Genomic DNA, 21,873 nt, shown 5'->3' with positions numbered 1-21,873 from the left:
GGATACAGGGATGTGATCCTAATCTAACCTTTGCATCCTTTCACAACATTTTTTACGTAAATGCTATTGATTTTAACAGCATGCTTTTTAAATTTTTATTTGTCCCAAGTACGTTTTTGTTTGCACGAGGAGTTCATTAACAAATACATTTTCGGCATAACGATGCATGGCAAAAAGCCGTTTCAAAATTTGCATGAAAACATGAGGAAATCATGTAATTAGTGTAAAGTTGCAGCGATGAGCTGCAACTCAGATGAATTTTATATTAACGAGTTTGGTGTTTTTAGTGCCACCAAGGTGGATTCTTGAGCCGACTGATAAGGCTTTCGCTCAAGATTCCGATGCTGCCGTTGAATGTAAAGCCGATGGTTTTCCCAAGCCAACTGTCACATGGAAAAAGGCAACTGGTAATTTTTTAATACGTTTTTTTATTTAATGGGATCATATTTAACTTGATATTTTGTATCATTAGGTGAAACACCTGGCGATTACAAGGATTTAAAACCAAACAATCCTGATATTAAGGTTGAAGATGGTACTTTGATGATCAATAACATTCAAAAAATAAACGAAGGCTACTATCTTTGCGAAGCCGTTAATGGAATCGGGTCTGGATTATCCGCTGTCGTTTTGATTGGAGTACAAGGTAATTAATTTAATTACGCCTGCAAAACATTAGAAAGCTTTTAATTCGTTAGCGCGACGGGAATGAATTATTCAAATGAAATATAATGGACTTGTTTTTTTTATTACATAGCACCACCGCAATTCGAAATTAAACAACGTAATCATACATCGCGACGTGGAGAAGCGGCTGTTATGCAGTGCGAAGCCAAGGGCGAAAAACCAATTGGCATTTTATGGAACATGAATAACAAGCGATTAGAACCCAAGGGCGATTCTCGTTATACAATCCGCGAAGAAATTCTCCCGACCGGTGTATTATCCGCACTGAGCATCAAACGCACGGAACGTTCCGACACTGCCGTTTTTACTTGCGTTGCCACCAATGCTTTTGGCAGCGACAACACTAGTATTCACATGATTGTGCAGGAAGTTCCGGAAATCCCATATGACCTAAAGGTACTCGACAAGTCTGGACGATCTGTCCAACTCTCCTGGGTTGCACCATACGACGGAAACTCTAATATCAAGCGTTACATGATTGAATACAAACCAAGCAAATCTAGTTGGGAGCATGGTATGATGGAACGTGTACTTGTCCCCGGTGAACAAACCGAAGCTGGCGTCTTTACTCTTAAACCGGCAACGACTTATCATATCCGCATTGTTGCTGAGAACGAAATGGGAAGCTCCGATCCTTCAGACACCGTTACCATTATCACTGCCGAAGAAGTACCAAGTGGTCCGCCATCTTCTATTCGAGTTGAGGCACCAGAACAACACATGTTGAAGGTATTCTGGAAACCACCACCACGAAGTGAATGGAATGGCGAAATCCTGGGGTATTATGTTGGATACAAACTTGCATCAATGGACAAAGATAAGCCATATTTCTTTGAAACAGTTGAATTCAGTCGCGAGGAGGGCAAGGAACACCATTTACAGGTATGGACTCAATTAAGATTTAAGGATATTAAGTTACAGTGACTAAATTTATTTTAGATTAACAACTTGAAAACATACACGCAATATTCTATCGTTGTGCAAGCGTTCAACAAAGTTGGCAAGGGACCAATCTCTGAAGACCTGAAAGTATACACTGCCGAAGGTGCTCCGGAACAACCACCAGTAGATACGACCTGCACAACATTGACTGCACAAACTATTCGCGTTATGTGGGTATCGCCTTCTCTTACTGCCGCCAACGGAGTTATCAAGGGTTATAAAGTAATCTATGGACCATCAGAAACTTGGTTTGGTATGTTTTATTAATCAGGGTTATGAGTGTATAAATTAATGTCTTGAAAAAACTTTAGATGAAAACACCAAGGATGCCAAAATCACCGCATCAAGCGAAACCATTCTTCATGGACTGAAGAAATACACTAATTACAGCATGCAGGTTCTGGCCTACACCTCAGGAGGTGATGGTGTTCGCAGTCCCCCCATTCATTGCCAAACTGAACAAGATGGTTTGTACATATGCTGATTTATTTATTAAGAAAACGCTGATTTGGTTAAATTTTAGTGCCGGAAGCACCTACATCTGTAAAAGCTTTAGTTATGTCTGATGATTCGATTTTGGTCAGCTGGAAGCCCCCAAGTGAACCAAATGGTATTGTGGAACAATATACTGTCTACTTGCGTGAAGCTCCCGATGGCGAAGGCACTTCTAGTGATGCCAAACCTCTCAGTCACAAAGTTATTCCTAACATAAAGATCCAGAATTTAAGCTTCCAGGCCAAGGATTTGAACAAACAATTGAAATACGAATTCTGGGTGACTGCTTCTACCAATATTGGCGAGGGTCAAACTTCAGAAACTGTTACTGTGTCTCCTAGCTCCAAAGTACCTGCCAAGATTGCATCTTTTGATGATTCATTCACCTCTACATACAAAGAAGACGTTACTCTGCCATGCTTGGCTGTAGGTGTACCGCAACCAGAAATCAAGTGGAAAATTAAGGGATCTGACAACAACAATAATGATCGTATTAGGCAACAACCTGATGGCTCGCTTTTCATTCGGGATGTGCACCGTGATGATGCTGGTGAATATTCTTGCCGTGTGAACAATATTTTTGGCAACGATTCTATTACACACAAACTTGTTGTAAACGCGCCACCTCATTCTCCGCATGTAAGTTTAATATAATTTATCATATGTGAATTATAATTTATTGTATGAATTAGGTGAGTTTAACATCGACTACTACCAACTCGTTGACAATCAAATTGAAGCCTGATCCCTCTGACATTGAACCAATTCATGGCTACACCGTACACTACAAACCCGAATTTGGAGAATGGGAAACTGCGCAGGTCGCTAACAATATTGAGAAATATGTGCTGGAGAAACTTGTTTGTGGCACCCGCTATCAGGTTTATGTTACTGCGTACAACAGCATCGGCAACGGCGATCAGTCCGACAACTTGAACACACGCACTCGTGGCGAAAAACCAATTGGACCCAGTGCTGACAAATTTATCGTTGTTTCATCCAATAGCATTACTTTACACTTGAACGAATGGTCTGATGGAGGTTGCCCAATGCTATACTTTGTTGTTGAGCAAAGGAAGAAGTATAATTTAATAAGTTATCAAACGCAGATCGCAGATATAACTATCTATGTATATTTTTAGGACCAGTCCTGATTGGGTGCAGGTTTCGAACAATGTCAAAGTTACTGGCAATTTTGTGGTTTTGGATCTAGACCCTGCAACCTGGTATCATCTTCGCGTCACCGCTCACAACAACGCCGGTTTCACTGTTGCCAAATATGAGTTTGCAACGTTGACCGCTGCTGGTGGTAAGTTTTGTTTCCACTATAGGGCGTCTTCCTTTCTACTTGCAAACAATCGGAACAATAGTAACTGCAAGTGTCATCATTACATAACAAGTCGTACAACTCACAGAATCACACCACGTATAGGGATTGCGTTTCGGAACTTACATTTGTTTTCCCATATCCCGGGAATTATCATTCATTTTATTATCGTTTTCATTTCATTCACCACATAAAACCATTATCATTTGTTTTATCACGTCTTCGTTTTATATTGAAACTGTATTTGGTTTTTGATTTATTCAACTCGGTTTCATGTTTTCTTATTTGTCTTTGATTTACATTTTACTCTTTGTAAGCTGTAAGTCACGCAACGGAAACTGGAACACAAGGAATTACAAAAACTCATGTACTTTTGATATAAAATGATGATCATGTTTTAAATTGCTGTTTTTATATCATTTTAAGCTTCAGGTTTCAATTTTTTTTGTGCTTCTTGTTATTTTATTTTGTGATTTCAGTATTATTTGGTTTATATTTATTGATATTATTTTAATCATGTAAAATCATAATTTTTATTTTTATTACTATGCACCTAATACTTTGCAATTCCCGGGAAACTGGGAGGTAAAGTATTCCGATTCTCGCTTTCCCGGGAACTGTGCGAGTACCGGGATATACTGGATTGACGTGTTGTAATTATTTACAGCTACTATTGCTCCGGCCCGCGAGATTCCCAAAGAAGACACGATCCAACTAATCCTGGCTAACTTGAACCTCGTTGTCCCTGTGGTAGCCGCCGTTTTAGTCATTATAGTTGCTATTATCGTCATATGCGTGTTGCGCGGCAAAGGAAACTATCAGAAAGGTAATTGCTCCTCGTTCTTGAATTGTCTCTAGGTTCAATTGCACCAGTCCGTGAAGTATTCGGAACGAGGCTTTTGTTACCGTGGTTACCAGAATGGGTTGATCTGAACATCGCCGTACCCGTTGCGGCCACCGCTATCGTCGTCGCAGTGGGCATCATCGTCATTTGTGTTGCTGTCTCACGACGTGCTCTAGGACCAACTCAAACTCGTTTAACCAGCGATTGTATGTTATGCCTGGACAGTTTTGTTTTGATTTTGAATTTTGTTTTAAATTTTCCATTTTTGATCATGATATCAAATGGTTATTTTAATCATGATAATGCGTATTTTTAGATGATGTTGTTTACAATCAATCCGTGAACGCTGTTGGCACTTTGGACAAGCGGCGTCCTGACCTCCGCGATGAATTGGGATATATTGCACCACCAAACAGGAAGTTACCACCTGTACCTGGCTCCAACTATAACACTTGTGACAGGATCAAGCGAGGTACCATAAGTAAGAGTCCAGGCCTCCATCTAAGCTCATTTCAGCGCTGCATGCTAAATGTTATAATTTAACTTTTCTCTCGATTCAGTTTAATTAGAAATTTATGTAAATAATTTTGAAATCTAACTGGTGAGAGACAAAAGAAACGCTGGGAGCAAGGAGGATTCAAGGACTACATGGTTGTGTAAGTTTAGATTTTTCTTCATATTTAAATTGTGTACTAGGACCGCACTACCGCGCTCATGCGACCTGGGATCCCAGGAGACATTTATACGAAGAGCTGTGCAGCCGCAGGGGATCCAATGATACTATTCACAATCATCGAGGTAAAAACACGCTTACAAAGTACACTAAAACCTTTCATAACTGACATTCTTTCATACTAATCTTACTAACAATAACTAACATAACAAAATAAACTCCTACCTCTTCTCGCGTGTGGTTTTTGGAAATGGTGTGTGTAAATCTTAACATAAGTTACAAAGTATTCTTCGTAAGTACGTAGTCGTTTCAGCATGCTTCAATGGCTTTTAATCATTTAGTACGGTCACGAATGGCTTGAATTATTGCGTGTCGTATTTGTGGGTGTGTGTCTTGTACGAATTATAGGTATGTAATATTTTAGGCATGGACGACGAGATTTGCCCCTATGCCACCTTCCATCTGCTTGGCTTCCGCGAAGAAATGGATCCGACCAAGGCAATGCAATTCCAGACTTTCCCGCATCCCCACGCCGGTACTATGGGACCTTCCGGAATGGGAACTCCGCACCAGGCCCACTCTCGTGCCGGCTCTCAGTCAATGCCCCGCCAGAACCGACGATATGACAGAGTCGGCTCTCAAGGTAGTCAGTACTACACCCAGTGTACGTATCTTTCTCTTCATCAACACCTCATTTACAATCATTCATTAGCAAAAGCTCAGATCAAATCAATTGCCCATCATTTCATCGCGTTTGTTAGCTAATTAGGGTCCCCATTATCATTAATTCATAAACCTAAACCAATACAATGAATCAATGTAAAGCGATACACGGAAGGGAGTAAGAAATCTAGCTCTTAACAACTTTAGATGTTTACCTATTTAATTCGGTTTGTTTGGCCTTCTTAGTCATTACTTACCCCTTAATTTGTTACTATTACCGATGATTTACAACTGTTCGAATTTGAAAGTTTTGGTTCGGTTCATTTGATGTCTTATCTTATGCGTTCCTCTGTCTAGAAACGATTTGGGTATTATTTGAAATTTGATTCATTTTTAATAAAATCAAGTAGTGACAGAATATTATGGCTTAGTGTCAATTGTAGGTAATGGCAGCATCTATTCCCCTGGCCCTGAATATGACGACCCCGCTAACTGCGCCCCCGAGGATGAACAATACGGAAGCCAATATTGTGGATATGGAAATCCCTATGACCAATATGGTAGCCGTGGTTCAATTGGTCGTCGCTCTTTGGGTTCCCTTCGTATTCAGCCAACCGCCAGTAGCCCTGAGCCACCACCGCCACCACCACGCAATCATGATCCCAATGACTCGAAGGATAGCAACGAGATTTCTGAGGCTGAGTGCGATCGTGACCAATTGATCAACAGCCGCACCTATGGCGGTAAGTACTCCTCATTGTGGCACAACATTTAGTCATCATCATACAATCAGATCACATAACTGAACATCACAACATTCTTTATTACGAATATTGTTATCATACAGTTTACTAGCTAGGATTTTATTGAGTTATCTGTGTCTTAAGCTTTATTCAGTTAGCTTATGCATTTATTTATTTTTACAGAAAAAGAGGAGGGTAAGTTGAAACATACACACTGAGAGAAATCTAAATTAGCAGCCGAATTCAGTTGCATTTGTTGGTTTTTGTATTTAGATTAGGGTTTCATTCTTCACACATTACGCAATTACACTTTTGAGAAACTTATCATTGTCGCATGCACTGCGTGTCGCAACTGTAAATAACTTGATAACATGCGCATGCGATGCCCCCATTGTTTGTGATTAATTTGTTATTATTGTTTATAATTTGTAACGCACTCCATTTCGTAAACATGTGGTGGTCGTGGTAGTAAGTGTGATTTGTTTCAGTAATGAGAAATAGCGCTAAGGATGGCATGAACCACGAGGAAATGAGAAAACTGATTGAGAGGTAATTGTCCATAAAACATGTTCTTTCATCATTCATCATTTATTTGTATATATATTAAAATCGATTGTTCGGACTACTATGGTCAGTTCATGTAATAGAAGATAAAACGGAATATTGCGGATCAAGACGTTTGTTGGTGTAGTGAGCGTACTAGGGTTCGCGTGTGCTCGTGCACTGTGCGCGTAATACTTAAATGTAACTTCATAGTTTAAGCCAAGGTATTAAGATGCACTTTTTCCAATTCAAATTTGTATTGATTATAAATGACCGCGGTAAATAAGGCCACATCGATTGCACTTCTCGAGTCATTTCATCATTTCAATTCAATAGTGTTTTATTGCGAAAATTTTAATCATTGTGTATTTTTATGTTAATTTCTACCTCTCAAGCAGGAAAGCGTAAGTTTGGTAACAGTAATCAAAGCCGCTTTTGTAATTAAAATGCACTTGATTTTGCGAACTGTTTTGCGTTGAAGTTTTTGAAAAACACGTTTTATTTGATTGAAAATTTGACTTGTGGAATTGGTATACTAAACTCCTGCATGTATTGCTTTCTGTGTGTAGTTCTATGTTTGTTTTGGTTTTGTTCTCGTTTAATCGTGTGTCCTTGTGGTGGTTGTGATTATAGAAACGAAATCCCAGGGCAAGCCAACGGGGGACTCACAGCCTACGATACTATGGCAGTGTAATTTGTAAATCATTACAAGATCGACCAATAGAAGGGCGTCGACGAAGATCACACAGACGTCTGAACATCACGCAAATTTGGATTTTATTTGATTAACTACATTTACCAAACAGCGCAAAATTCGATTTAAATATTTCGATCGGCCGTAGGACAGTTTCTTTGGTCCCGTACTTATGAGACTGAATTTCCAGCGTTTACCCCTATGTTGCACAAATAATATTATCACTTTTGATTTGCGTTCAATTTATTGACGAAAGTAAGGTCGATCGCATAAGTTTCTATCGAACTCTGCGCGAGCGTTAATCTGAGCGTTGACTAGTATACAAACAACATAAACGCGATTATTTTAGTAAACATCACTGTGTGGAGTTCTTGATAATATCTTGGGAATGTTGGAGTTTTTTGTGAGGTTTTTGGATGGCTAGCGTTTTTGTATGAGTTCATCGGCTCAACGTGTCTTGTGATATTTTGAGGTTTGTGAGTCTTAATTTTTATTTGTTCATAACTTTTATTTGTAATTATTGTTTAATATTACTTTTGTAATTAATTCATTGACCGCAGCGAGAACTTTGGGGCGAATATTGATAATGACAAATGCGAAGTTTCTCCGTGTGAATTTGTGGCTTGCTTTTTACGTTTCTGTTATTCGTTTGTAAATGTAGTGCGTTTGTAGTGTTGTGTTGTGTTCGGGAGTCGCTTTATTTCATGTCGCAAGCAAACGTAATGTTTATTTTTTCGATACGTTCGCGTTTTTTAGGGTTGGCAGTTCGGTTTTCTTAGTTAGATAGCATCCGTCGCGCGATGGCGGCGGACACGTGTCGGTTTTATTACAAAGGTTGTGTCTGCCGATCCTCATAAACTTAGCTTACATTAATTAATCAACTATATTCAAGTAATACTAATTAAACAAACCTAATTGATAATTGATATTTACAAAGCAAAAACAAATTAACTATAATTAACGATATTGATATTTAATGATATTAATCGAAACTACTCCAATAGCTAACAATGTTTTCCCAAAGATAGGGCTGTGTAACGGGCCCCGGCCAACGGGGTATCCAATGCACATGTCACAAGAAATTTAGATGCAAATCTCATATATTAATCCAAACGTAAATTATATGATATATGATGAATATGATTAACAAGTAGCTAGAACTTAATTGATATAAATGTTTTTACCACATATATAAAACGGTATGCCCAAACAACAAACATTATAATCGAAAGTAGGTGTTTTGAAAATTTAACGAAAGTATTTGTAATCTCATTCAAATGGCACCTTGTTTTACTTTATCAATTATCAAAACATGTTTAGAAACGTTGGACTGATGCATTCACAAATTATAATTGATTCTTTTAAAATCCGGCAACAACTTTAACATTGTTTGAAATATTCATATAGTGTTGATTAGTTTAATTATGCAATAATGTTTAATAATTGATAATGTTTAACAGGGTATAATATAAACATTCAACTCTAATTCAATCTATTGAGGCGACTTGAAATTCGCAAGAATTTTACAAAACACGTGTGGAGACCGGAGAAAGGGCTTGTATTTAATTGTGGGCATTTATTTATTTTGTACATTTTTAAGAGGATGTTTTAACCCATTACCAAACAAAACAAAAAGAGAAGCTCATTTTTTGATACAATTTTTTCTAAAAAGAACGAAATGAAATGACTGACCAAGTCAACCGAGAATGGTGTGTCCGAAATTCTTGTCGGTTTTAATGTCGGCGAACCGCGCATTGATGTAATACTTCAACTTAAAATATTCGAATAATTCAAAATTACGAAATGTACTTCAAATGTTGGCTAGCAAAAAATAACAAACATATTTAACAAGCGAGTTGCTTCAATAATATTAAATGATACAAATAACTGGTAGCTATTGACAATTATCGTGTAGTAATATCGTTAGATGTTAAATGAAATAACGCAACGTAATGGCAATTCTCATAACAATTCATTTGGTTCATATCGCGCATGCAACAATGCAGACGGAATGTAAACGTACAAATTCGGTTCTTTTTCATCGTTTCAAATGTGGCGGGGTGAATAATATAGTTCAGAAGATTAGTCAACGTGCAACCAGTTAGGTGCAAAACGTATGAGCAAGTTCCTAATTGCCCGAAATGTAGAAGAAATGAGCGAGGTGCTTGATTGCCACACACTTTTTTACTAGTCACCTGTAATTATTAATTTACCGCCGCGGTGCAAGAAGAATAACTTACGGTCTTTACATAGAAAGCAAAAAAAGAGCGGAGCAAGTTGACATGAGTTTATTCAGTTCAATTTTGTCAATGATTTTTGATAATTCTGTTTACAATAACTAATTATTAACATACTTATATATCTAGTAATAATTAATGCCATAATAAGTGTAATGTAAGTGTGCTATATACTCGTAGTGATTAACTAATTTTACCCAATTTATCTTAACAATATTTGCTATTCTCTTATAATCGTGCGTATATATACATATATAATTTTTGTCTTGTATAATTATGACATCACATGATATTTAGTCATGCTTGAATCAATTATTTGCCAGTGATTATTTACTGTTTTCAAACTCAAGCAAAGAAACATACGCAAACAGAAGCTCATATGCAAACTATTGATTGACAGAGCAAAACACAGTAATGAAGTTCAGTATGCTTCAATTACTATACTCGCTGACATCTAACATATATTTCGTAATATGTACACGAATAAGTTTATTGTTTTATTCTAATCTCGCTTGAGCTACTCTATTATATTATATAATAATGTTCATTATGTATAGAAGCGTATGCGTTTTTGGAAACTATAAGAGCGCTGCGCCGCATATTTGCCGCATGTATACCAAAGTATTGTTTAATTCTTATTCGATTTCCGTATGAAAAATTAAACAAAAAAATGTACCGCTTTGTGTTTCATTTTTAATATCCTTTCCATGGTGACGGATATTATCAATTTGATTATGAAACAATTTCATTGAAATTGTGATTGTTTTATTGTCCAGTGACGGATTACATTGTTCTGACATAAATTAAGATGTTCTAGTCAAAATTATCATAATTTACATTATAAATTTTTTGTGCCGAAATTTACAATGTCGCTGTTGAAAATTCTTTCAAATGTATTACCAAAGACCTCGCTTCAATCGCGTTGCTATATGGCTTCACTGTCCAACATTAAAGTCACATTATGCGGCGCAGGAGGGCAAATTGGGCAACCTTTGAGTCTACTGTTGAAACAATCACCATTTGTCGATGAACTTGCTCTTTACGATTCGCAGGAGATTAACAGCCTTGCAATGGAGTTGGGTCATGTGGACACCAAATGCGTTGTTAATTCATACTGCGCAAATAACTTTGCTGAAGCATTTGATGTAAGTGATTAATTTATTCGAAAGTATTAAATTATTCAATCTTTTGGTAATTTTTCAGAAAGCGAATGTTGTAGTCATTGTGTCGGGATTACACGCAGTTGGAAAAAAAGCTTCAGAACGCGTGTTTCCCAAAAACGCCGTTATTGTACAACAGATAATTTCGCATGTTGCAAAAATGTGCCCCCAAGCGTTGATTGCAATTGGAACAAATCCAATTGAAGGTCTTGTGCCGGTTGTTTCAGAGCGACTAAAATTTGCAGGGGTTTACAATCCAAATCATATTTTTGGTATTACAACGTTAAATGTTATTCGCGCAAACACATTTGCTGCAAACATTTTAGGGCTAGAACCAGAATGCGTATTGGTACCGGTTGTGGGTGGAAATGTTGATGGCACCATAGTTCCCATTTTAAGTCAAGCTTTACCTTGCAGCGAGTTCACAGATGTATAGCGCTTTTACTTTCTATCTCTGCTTATGAATATATATTTTTGCTTGTTTAGATTGAAATTGAAAATATTACGAAAAGTTTGCAAACTGCACATTATGTGATTGAGAAGCTTCGTAACACTCAGGGCCCAACACTAGCTAATGCATTTGCAATTGCCAGATTTGTTGTATCCTTAATTAAAGGACTCAAAGGTCAGCCCAATATATTGGAGTACTCCTTTATTCGCACAAACTGCATTGGAGATTTAAAATATTTTGGGGTGCCAATTTACCTTGGAAAAGGTTTCTACTTTTTGCAATAACATTAAGCTCCCATTTTTTTTATCTATTTTATATCTATCTAATAATTGTTAATTTCAGATGGTATTGCAAAAGATATGGCGCTTCCGACTTTATCCAATTACGAACAATGTCTGATTGATGAAGCGAAGCCAATAATAGATTATTGGATTAAGAAAGGCAATGAATTTGTAGGTAAAATTGATATGACTTTGTGCGATCCATGCGTGCGAAACCAAAAAATAACATGTAAATCAGATTATGTCCCTTGCAAAAACAAATTTAAGGCTTAAAAATAAATAAAAGTTTAAGAGCGCAGACAAAATGTTACTTTTGTACTTTTGTTCCTTCTCTACAGATTATAAGATAAGTACATTGCATAGATTTGGACGTGCCGTCATTACGAATCCTCCCCACCTGGCTCAAGTAGTTTTGGCGCACAAGGCTATAGATATAGGGTGCATTCGCGTTGGACGCTTACGCGCTGTGAGCGTGCTTACATGTCATTTTCATCGTTCGACTTGGCGCTGTGAGTGTCACATAAGTACGCTCATGGCTGAGTTCGTAGCACAGACTTCGCGCTCATTTATGCTCACGCCACAGAGGTAGGGCAGCGAAAGCGTGAGCGCCAATTTTTATTATCTGTCAAAACGAATGCAACTTGAGCATAAGCTAACCAAAAAAAGGTTCTTTTTTGAAAGATAAATTCAAATGAGTATTACAATACTCCCATTCCATGTCATTATCACTATCTTCAATCATATCAAACTCATCACTATCATCAGACTCATCATCGATAATTTCTAATAAATTATTTATTAATTGATAAACAGTTGCCATGTTGATGATTATTGAAGCTCACAATGTCCAAAACGAACGAAATTTATTTATTGATTCTAAGCGCCTATAGGCCATCTCGAACACTAAAAATTTGTGCTTATAAGCGTGAGCGCTCACAGCGCGTAAGCGTCCAACGCGAATGCACCCAAAGTGTACTCTGCGCGCGGCTTCAGTCAAATCGGGTGATCGTAGTCGTGCACATGCGTTCGTCGCGAGCCACCACGTTTTTAGTTTCTAGTCAATTTGATTCGGTCAATCGCTCAACTGCAAGTTTCGTTTGCTGTTTTTTGAATTTACACACCTATCGAAATACCTAGAGTGTCACTTAAAATGTAAGTACCGTAGTGTTCTTGGGTTATTGTCAATTTTATTGGTCTCGTGCAAGAAACTTAATGTTCCATCTTGATCCTGCATCGACGCATGTGGTTGCTGATAAATACGAGACAATGCAGGGCCGATGGGATGAGGGGGGGGGGGGCAATTAGCAATATAGCAATAAAAGAAAAATTACACTTTTAGTCAAGTTTTTGGTCCTATTATCCCACGAAATTAAATTATTTTAAATTCTTATCTAATACAGAATTTTCCAATTTTTCATAACTTTCAATCCGTTGGTCGCTATCGCTTTTAGTTTAAAAGATATGCCCTATTATCGTTTATTGACTCGAAAATGTCAAGAACGTTGATTTTCCCTTGCTTATTTAGTTATATTGCAATTAATCGCAATTGTATGGTTGAGTCTCATTTTGGTTACCGTAGCAGGGTGTCGATTGAAGTGCCTCGTGTTCTGGGCACCGTACGAGGGTGCCGGTAAAAGTGACTCGTGTTCAGGGCACCGTACAAGTGCAGCGGTAGAAGTGACTCGTGTTCAGGGCACCGTACGTAGATGATTGTATAGCTGACTCCCATTTGCCCATTTTTTCTTATGAATTAAAATTTCATTTCTTATATAAGCATTTTAATTAGTTTGGGTGACTTTTCGTGAATATTTCTTTTAGTTTACGAGATATTCGCACTTGAAATAAATCGTCAACAATTGAAAACTGACAATTTTTAGCAGTTTCAGTTGCGTTTTTAGACATTTTACCCCATTAAATTAAATTATTTTAAATTTGCATTTGATAGAGAATTTTCCAATCTTCTATAATCTATAATCTTCTGGTTGCTATCTCTTTTAGTTTAGAAGATATTCACGTCGAAAATCATGGAAATAAATTATCCCATTTTTCTTATGAATTAAAATTTCATCTCATAGATTTCCAATTTACCTGTTTTATTTCATAAAATTTAACCCGATTAAAGCCTGATAATATTGATAATATTATTTAGCAATGTCTTTGAAGTGCCGTGTTGATAGTCCTGACGATGCCTTCACCGGCCAAACAATTGTAGATTCTTCAATTAAACCAGTACAAATAGACTAAAAACGCTCTCAGTGAAAATACATTTATAAAGACTATTATGACTATCGTAATTACTATAAAGCTACATACAGTTGATTTGTGTTTTGTCATCATCATCGTCATCATGTCGTTTTAAAGACTTAACAGTCTGTGATTTGTGTTTGTTATTTGATAGATTAAATTTGAACATCATGCGTCATCTAGATTTGACTTATTGTATTATTGTGTGTTAAATTTGCTAGTCATTTAGACAGGGTGATGCATGCGCACTTTCGTGTACGTGTCTCACACGTACGCTGCTATTTAAGTGCGTGACCACTCTCTGCCTCATAGACAATTTCGCACTGACACACATGCGCGCCACACTGTTTGAAACACTTTGTTGTTTTGTGCGGTACTATAAAGTATTCTCAGATGGCGTAACGATGTAGGTTTGCCTCGAAATATTCCAGCGTGAGAATTTTGTTTTGTTCAATCGGTGCGATAACGACGAGCGCACATTCCACACTTTCGACTTGTGTTATTCTTTGATATAAGTTCGGTAATTCGTGTTATATTTCCTGATCGCCGGTGATAATTAGTGTTAATAAACGTATTGGGTCTTTTATCAGCTATTTATCGCGGGTATAATCTTGGTAATTGTAAATTTTGCGTGTTTAATTTATTCACGTATTCGTGAGTGCGTTACTGTCGGTCGACGGCCGATGATAATATCAACGCTATGAACGCTAATTGACTTGGGAAAAACATATTTCTCATCAACAGAGGAGCATGGATCAATGTGCTACCAGGTAAATATTGTTATTCCTATGATTATTATGCGAATAAAAAGAATTTTAATTCAAAGTTTGAGTTCCGACGGAACGCAGATTAAGTTCAACATTGCACGAAATGCTGTAGCTAATATTTTGTTTCTCATTTATTTCAGTATTCGCAAACTTGCTGTCGATATTCCGTCTGCCATAACAGGCAAGTAAAATAATTTCATTATTTATAGAAACTGTTTGCCGTGTACTTTAATTTCAGTTTAGTTCTACGTTTAATTGTATTGCAATGTTGTTGCATTTTTTTTTTGAAGATTCAATAAGACATATTCCTTATCATCACATCTTAATAACATTTATATATCACTTAAATATTTAATGTAAAAAACGGATAATTTTTCATCATAAGAATTTAATATTAGATAAATCGAATTTGAATATATTATTGTTTTAATACGGGCAGCAAGTAGTGTAATCATGAACTGTCGCGGCCGTGTTTGCTTCGCTTTTGGAAGTACCCTAAAATGCCCTTCAAAAGTTGGCTATTTGAAATAAATATTTGAAAACATGGTGTGGAAAACGCCCTGTATTTCCTGAACCAATACATATTCTGTAAGTTTCTTTACGCCATGTTATAGTCCAAAAGATCCTTTTACGTTGCATTTTATTTCAATCCTTTAAACCTTTTGGAAGTACCCTAAAATGCCCTTCAAAAGTTGGCTATTTTATAAATATTTGAAAACATGGTGTGGAAAACGCCCTGTATTTCCTGAACCAATACATATTCTGTAAGTTTCTTTACGCCATGTTATAGTCCAAAAGATCCTTTTTACGTTGCATATTATTTCAATCCTCTAAACCTTTTGGAAGTGCCCTAAAATGCCCTTCAAATATTGGCAATATTTTGAAAAGTTAAAAACATGGTGTGGAAAACGCCCGGTATTTCCTGAACTAACTGACTTTCCTGAAGTTTCTTAACGTCATATTAGAGTTCGAGAGTTTATCTACACCATTCATACCCATTCAATCCTTTGACTTGTCTAGAAGTGGCCTGAAATATGGTTCAAAAATAGGTATTTTACTCCAGTCTTCTTCTTCTTATTCTTCCAAAATAGGCACTGTTGCCTGTTCTTCTTCAGTGGGCCTGGCCGAAGTGATCACTCCACCTTTTCTTGGTCTACCGAGTGATCTTCTTCCTCTTGGAGAGTTGTCTCTAGCAACCCTAACTATTCTCGATCCTTCCATTCTTTCTATGTGTTCATTCCATTCGTTCCTTCTCATTTCGCTCCATTCAGTAATGTTTTCTATTTTGCACGTTCTTCTGATGTCCTCATTCTTGATTCTGTCTCTGATCGTTTTGCCTTCCACACACCGTAGTGTTCTCATTTCTGCTGTTGTAAGAAGTCTGGCAGTTATTGTTGTTTCCGGTCTTGTTTCCGCTGAATACGTTAAAATGGGTCTAATTACTGCTTTATAAATAGATACCTTAGCTTCTTTTCTTAGGTGTTTATTATTCCATATGGTGTTTTTCAGGCATCCCGCAATTTTAGTTCCCTTCTCAACTTGTTCCGCTACTTCTTCCCTTATACCTGCGTGGCTTGAAATGTTGATTCCCAGGTACTTGAACTCGCTGATTTGTTCTATTATTTTTCCTTCTACTTCCAGTTTGCATCTGATTGGTGTAGCTGATAATACCATACATTTTGTTTTTTCAGGCGCTATTTCCATGTTGTACAATTTGCCTGCTTTGTTGAACTGGTGCAAAATTTTCTGGAGGTTGTCTTCAGAGTTCGTTATGAGTACAGCGTCATCCGCATAGCATACCATATTTACTTTTTTGTTTCCCATTATATATCCTTGACACTTCCTGGTTTTATTTATTATTTCTTCCATCACCAAGTTGAACAACAACGGGCTCAATGAGTCTCCTTGTCTTATGCCGGTTCCGATGTTTATTGGCTCAGTTGTTTCATTATTGACTCTTATTTTTACTTGGTTCTTGGTGTAGATGTTTTCTATTGTTTCCGTAATGTCTTGTGGAATTTGTCGATTTTGTAGTATAATTGTGATGTCATGTAGCTTTATGCGGTCAAAGGCTTTTTTTTTAGGTCCACAAAACAAATAAATGCTGGTCGGTTCCATTCTATTGCCTTCTCTTTTATTTGTCTAAGGATGAATATGGCGTCGTTGCACGATCTTCCTGTTCGAAATCCTTGTTGTTCGTCCCCGAATGTAGTTCGTTCTAGTATTTTGTTGGATATTATTCGAGTTGTTATTTTTAGTGTTGTACTGAGTAAGGTGATTCCCCTGTAATTTGATGGTATTTGCCTATCTCCTTTTTTGAATAGCATAATTAGGGTACTTGTCCTCCATTCATTGGGTATTCTGCGTTCTTTTAATACTTTGTTGATCATCTTGGTAATTTCTGTTATTAATTTTTGACCTCCATACTTCAATAATTCGTTGGCTATTCCATCCGGGCCGGCTGCTTTTCTGTTTTTCAGTTTTGCTAGTACTTCTGCGATCTCATTTTTGTTCACACTAGTAGCTTCTTCTTGTATTCTAATCCTTGTGTTGTTAATCGCGTTTTCGTCTATGCTTGCATTGTGTAGTTCTTCAATATACTTGATCCAGGTTTCTTTCTCTATATGCTTACTCTCTAGCAGCTCTTTGAGTTCTTGTCTTTGTCGTCTAATTGTTTTCCATATGATTTTTTGGGCTCCATAAAAATCATGTTCTAGATTTTTCGAGAATATCCTAAAATGCTCGTTTTTTGTTGTTCTGACTAGTTCGTGTGTTTCGATGCGTTTCCTCTTGTATTTGCGGTATGATTGCATTGTCCTTTCCGTTCTATATTGCTGGTATGCAAGTCTTTTTTCTTTACATTTTTGTTTAATTTCGTCGGTAAACCAGGGCGTTCTCTTTCCAAAGGGGTTGTATGGTTTTACTTCCTTGCTTCCCAATGCTTCCTCTGCAGCTTGTGTGACATTGGTCTTTAGTTTATCCCATGCTTTGTCTACATCATCCTCATCTGTTATGCTGTTGTTCAATATTTTTTGTTCTAGTCTATTTAGGTAAAGGTTTCTTGTTGTTTCATCTGACAGTCCTTCCACTTTTATTTTTTCCTGTAGCTTAGTTTCTTTATTTGATTTCGTTTTTTTGATGGGATTAATTCTAATTTTCGCCATAACTAAATTGTGGTCGCTTCCAATATCTGCTGATGTTAAACTTCTTATGTCTAATATATCTGTTGGTGGTATTTCCCCTGTTCGTGATGATATAGTCTATTGTTGACCTATATCCGCGTTCATTGTTGAAAGTATACTTATGTTGCTGCTTGTGGTTGTAAAATGTGTTATTTATTCTTAGCTCATTGATTGTGCATAAAGTTGTCAAAAGTTCCCCATTTTCATTTTCTACTTCCTCATTGAACCGTTGTTTAATGCCCGGTATTACTCTATTTCCAACTCTTGCATTTAGGTCTCCTAGGATTATAATAGCTTCGTTGTTGTTGATTTTGTCTAGCTCCTCTTGTAGTTTATCGTAGAAATCTTCCCTTATGGTTTGGCTTCTACAGTTCTCAGGAGCATACACACTGACTATATTTAATTTTGTTTTGTTGATTTCTATTCTAATTCTTACAATTCGTTCTGAAACATACGATATTCCTTTAATGCTGTCTACATACTTTTTGTGAATCATTATTCCAACACCTTCCTTTGCTCTCATGTTTTCCTTAACTCCACTGTATATTAATAGATATTCCCCAATAATCATCTGTCCTTTGCCTTTTCTTTTGGTTTCCTGAATCGCGCACATATCAATTTTATAGTCTTTAATTTCGTTTTCCAGTTCTTGTTGTCGGTTACTGAGTGCCCTGATATTCCACGTTGCCAATCTTAGGTTATGTTGCTTTGTTATTCTTTGTTTCCGTTTTCTTGCCTTGTTCGTTATCGTTAGATCTGTCCCATTCCGAGGCTCTCCACTGGTACTTTGAGCACTTTAATCCTTTTTACCCAGGGCAGGTCGCTGGCCTCACCCTTGAACCTTCCTTCTTTACACGGGCTTAGGACCGTCAACATTTCCTCTGGACTACTCGATCCGTCCAGACTCCATGCAGGCGAAGTTCGTTTTATTGGGTGACTGTTCAGAAACTGTGTCACGAGCGAGGTCGATCGCAGGTATACCCCCCTCTCGTTATAACGAGAGAGAGACGGACCGATCTCCCGTCTCATCTCGAGCGCTGCCAGTCATTCCGACCCCCCTCTCGTTATAACCAGAGAGAGACGGACCGATCTCCCGTCTCATCTCGAGCGCTGCCAGTCATTCCGTGCCAGTCATAGCGTTCGAGTGAGTTGACCGATCTTCCGTCTCTCTCACTCTAGCGGCATACAAACGAATGGAGATTTTCTCGTGCGGTTAAGTTTTCGTTGAATGTTTTATCGGCCGATAAAAAGTTTGTAGTGTGCGGGGAGCCTAACAGTAAAACAAAATGTGAAGTGCAAGTGAAGTGTTACAACAATTGCAACAAACAAAACTTATATCACCAATAAGACGTTATCACGTAAACATCTCGATCGTAAACCTACTTTACAAACAACCATTTTTTTACATTTTCTTCACCATAATTTGTGTTTCTTAATTTTTCTTCGAGTTATTAAGTAATGCTTCCTACATTACGTGATCTGTACATACGCAGAGGTCATCAATTAATATCCTGGCAACTTATTGGATATGCCAAAGACACATAAACTTATGTTGCATCAAGGTATGTTTCGCATTTCTTCAGCCATGTGAAAATCAAATTCATTATTGACTTTGCTTATTTTTACTTCAACCGCGTGTTAAAAGCCACACGTAGTACACAAATAATTTTTGTCACCGTTGTAGAACCCACCATTGATTTGCATTACGTTCTCGTATACTACGTAAAGAGAAATCTTTTGCTTTTTTTATGACGAAATCTTTTTTCAACAAATGTAGTTTTTGAAATAATTGGAACTATCAAATTTCAAGTTTAAGTTCGATATTAAAATTTCCATGCATAGTACGAGTACAATTTTTCTCATGTTCTGCATTACCACACTGAAAGTATCAGTGTTTACAAACAAACAAGTTTTCTTATCTCGTGCAATTTGTGTGCGGTCGCCACGCGGTGGGCTCGCGTACCACTCATTTTTTCAATTAATTAATTGTCCTTAATTTATCTTCGCGTTGTCACGTAATATTAATGCTTTTTCGATTGTGCGCGCGTGATGTGCGGCTTCGTTAAACCCGGATTGCATATACGCAGGGGTAAAGCGTGAGTGATGTTCCGTCGGATACTCTTTTGCATTATACGCGCATTTCATCGTTCCTACAATGTGCATAATTAAGGTCCCTACAATTTATTGGATATGCCAAAAGCATAAAATTTATTTTGCATCAAGGTATGTTCTCGCATTGCGTGATAATTTATTTCCACGATTTTCGACAGTGAATTTATTCTAAACTAAAAGAGATAGCAACTAGAAAATTGTAGATTATGGAAGATGGGAAAATTCTCGATCAGATGGAAATTTAAAATAATTTAATTTAATTTAATGGGTAAAAGGTTTAAAACCGCGGCTGAAACTGCTAAAATTGCAATTTTTGATTGTTTGACGATTTATTTCAATTGCGAATACCTCGTAAACTAAAAGAAAAGAGGAACGAATAGCAGAGTCTTAATCTACGGACAATTTTCTATATAATAATACATGTTTTGTTGCAGTATTGTAAAGTATTCTCAGGTGGCCAAGAATACACGCATATGAGTTAATGTAAACATGTTTTTTTATTGCTTTCAGCGTGTGCATCTCAACAGCGATAGTGACCTCGTGCAGTTACTGTCGGTTGTTTGCAACTCAAGGCATACGCAGTTCCATTTCGGTTGTCGAGTGAATCCCGGGTTTTCATTACTACTAGTTTTCGTTCTTCAAATCATAATTAGATAAATTGCGAAATGTTCAATTAACAATTTAATTGACGGCATTTACTGAAATCGGATGTGAACATGGCTTTTCTGGTGAGATAGCATGTGTTGAATGATCATCAATCACGAAGTTATCGGTGGTTCACCTATGCGCATGAGATGTTCCGTCGGCCGTCGGTGATGGCTTTTCGCTTGTGGAATTACATTGCACTCGTGTTGACCTATGTGTAAATAACGTGTCCACACATACTTAATAATAATTTGGATTTATGTGTAATTAGTATAAATAAACAACGTTGATGCCTGTTAAAGAAGTTTAAGAACACTTGTGAAAAGCAGTCTACCGCTTCTGTCGCAGAAATGCTAAAGAAGCGCAAGTTGATTACAAGGCAAGTTTTACTTTCAGGATATTTAAGAGGTGTCTATGATTTTCGATTAAAAAAAATTATGTAGTTTTTATTTAATGTTGCTAATAAAACATAATATATATTATATATAATATATTATAAACTTCTTCATATTTCTTTCTGGTTTCCCCTTTGCCGTTTACAGGATTGATGTCTTAAATCTTAAGTGCGTCGAGCGTGTACAATATATAGCTGTTGTTTGTGATGTGTCGTTGTTTTAAAAAGTTGAATAAAGTAGAATCATAAATAGAAGAATCAAATAACATTCTTTTAATACTTTGTTGATCATCTTGGTAATTTCTGTTATTAATTTTTGACCTCCATACTTCAATAATTCGTTGGCTATTCCATCCGGGCCGGCTGCTTTTCTGTTTTTCAGTTTTGCTAGTACTTCTGCGATCTCATTTTTGTTCACACTAGTAGCTTCTTCTTGTATTCTAATCCTTGTGTTGTTAATCGCGTTTTCGTCTATGCTTGCATTGTGTAGTTCTTCAATATACTTGATCCAGGTTTCTTTCTCTATATGCTTACTCTCTAGCAGCTCTTTGAGTTCTTGTCTTTGTCGTCTAATTGTTTTCCATATGATTTTTTGGGCTCCATAAAAATCATGTTCTAGATTTTTCGAGAATATCCTAAAATGCTCGTTTTTTGTTGTTCTGACTAGTTCGTGTGTTTCGATGCGTTTCCTCTTGTATTTGCGGTATGATTGCATTGTCCTTTCCGTTCTATATTGCTGGTATGCAAGTCTTTTTCTTTACATTTTGTTTAATTTCGTCGGTAAACCAG

The 21,873-nt window shown here is 37.0% G+C and overlaps 3 protein-coding genes and 1 long non-coding RNA gene across 38 annotated transcripts in view; 3 read left to right on the top strand and 1 right to left on the bottom strand.

Annotated features, from left to right (window-relative positions):
- Positions 1–10,523, top strand: part of Dscam1 (Down syndrome cell adhesion molecule 1) — a 42,925-nt gene extending 32,402 nt beyond the window's left edge. For 28 of the 34 annotated variants that reach the window (XM_065299398.1, XM_065299410.1, XM_065299403.1 and 25 more), the window contains 15 exons: positions 288–407; positions 473–646; positions 758–1,569; positions 1,627–1,882; positions 1,941–2,096; positions 2,153–2,763; positions 2,817–3,205; positions 3,267–3,433; positions 4,310–4,501; positions 4,612–4,767; positions 4,992–5,093; positions 5,393–5,632; positions 6,075–6,374; positions 6,863–6,923; positions 7,551–10,523. In XM_065299398.1, the coding sequence (XP_065155470.1) occupies positions 288–407; positions 473–646; positions 758–1,569; positions 1,627–1,882; positions 1,941–2,096; positions 2,153–2,763; positions 2,817–3,205; positions 3,267–3,433; positions 4,310–4,501; positions 4,612–4,767; positions 4,992–5,093; positions 5,393–5,632; positions 6,075–6,374; positions 6,863–6,923; positions 7,551–7,611 (3,797 nt within the window). In that variant the 3' untranslated portion in view covers positions 7,612–10,523. Of the gene's footprint in view, positions 1–287; positions 408–472; positions 647–757; positions 1,570–1,626; positions 1,883–1,940; positions 2,097–2,152; positions 2,764–2,816; positions 3,206–3,266; positions 3,434–4,118; positions 4,278–4,309; positions 4,502–4,611; positions 4,777–4,991; positions 5,094–5,392; positions 5,633–6,074; positions 6,375–6,862; positions 6,924–7,550 lie in introns of all 34 variants that reach the window. The other 6 variants (XM_065299426.1, XM_065299427.1, XM_065299417.1 and 3 more) reach the window with 5 other exon arrangements.
- A 43-nt stretch (positions 10,524–10,566) lies between these two features.
- On the top strand, positions 10,567–12,045 carry LOC135789547 (malate dehydrogenase, mitochondrial-like). The gene is made up of 4 exons (XM_065299436.1): positions 10,567–10,993; positions 11,052–11,438; positions 11,495–11,723; positions 11,802–12,045. The coding sequence occupies exons 1-4, from the start codon at positions 10,715–10,717 to the stop codon at positions 12,011–12,013; spliced, it is 1,107 nt and encodes a 368-aa protein (XP_065155508.1). The 5' UTR covers positions 10,567–10,714; the 3' UTR covers positions 12,014–12,045.
- Positions 12,046–12,749: 704 nt separating this feature from the next.
- On the top strand, positions 12,750–21,167 carry LOC135804224 (uncharacterized). 2 transcript variants are annotated; one of them, XR_010551003.1, is made up of 3 exons: positions 12,750–12,892; positions 14,892–14,932; positions 20,556–21,167. It is a non-coding gene; the product is annotated as an uncharacterized lncRNA (long non-coding RNA). The 2 variants fall into 2 exon arrangements; XR_010551002.1 differs by lacking the exon at positions 12,750–12,892 and adding an exon at positions 14,081–14,754.
- Positions 16,008–18,851, bottom strand: LOC135804223 (uncharacterized). Its single transcript, XM_065318022.1, has 2 exons — positions 18,441–18,851; positions 16,008–18,377 (listed from the first exon to the last, which is right to left on the bottom strand). Exon 2 carries the CDS (start codon positions 17,913–17,915, stop codon positions 16,809–16,811), a length of 1,107 nt encoding a protein of 368 aa, XP_065174094.1. The 5' UTR covers positions 17,916–18,377; positions 18,441–18,851; the 3' UTR covers positions 16,008–16,808.
- Positions 21,168–21,873: the final 706 nt, after the last annotated feature.

Source organism: Atheta coriaria, unplaced genomic scaffold (genome assembly GCF_025399875.1).
Source record: "Atheta coriaria isolate IRGN ID8LTWV9N9 unplaced genomic scaffold, Caltech_Dcor_3.1 hic_scaffold_3_pilon, whole genome shotgun sequence".
Lineage (NCBI taxonomy): Eukaryota > Metazoa > Arthropoda > Insecta > Coleoptera > Staphylinidae > Dalotia > Dalotia coriaria.
Note: the sequence above shows the minus strand (reverse complement) of the source record. Positions and strands in the feature narration are given on the sequence as shown.

Excerpts from the sequence above, each read along its gene's own strand:
- LOC135789547 (XM_065299436.1), top strand. The coding sequence starts at position 10,715 with ATGTCGCTGTTGAAAATTCTTTCAAATGTATTACCAAAGACCTCGCTT. Across the intron at positions 11,439-11,494 it reads CTTGCAGCGAGTTCACAGAT|ATTGAAATTGAAAATATTAC; the intron begins GTATAGCGCTTT and ends TTGCTTGTTTAG. Across the intron at positions 11,724-11,801 it reads GCCAATTTACCTTGGAAAAG|ATGGTATTGCAAAAGATATG; the intron begins GTTTCTACTTTT and ends TGTTAATTTCAG.
- LOC135804223 (XM_065318022.1), bottom strand. The coding sequence starts at position 17,915 with ATGGCGAAAATTAGAATTAATCCCATCAAAAAAACGAAATCAAATAAA.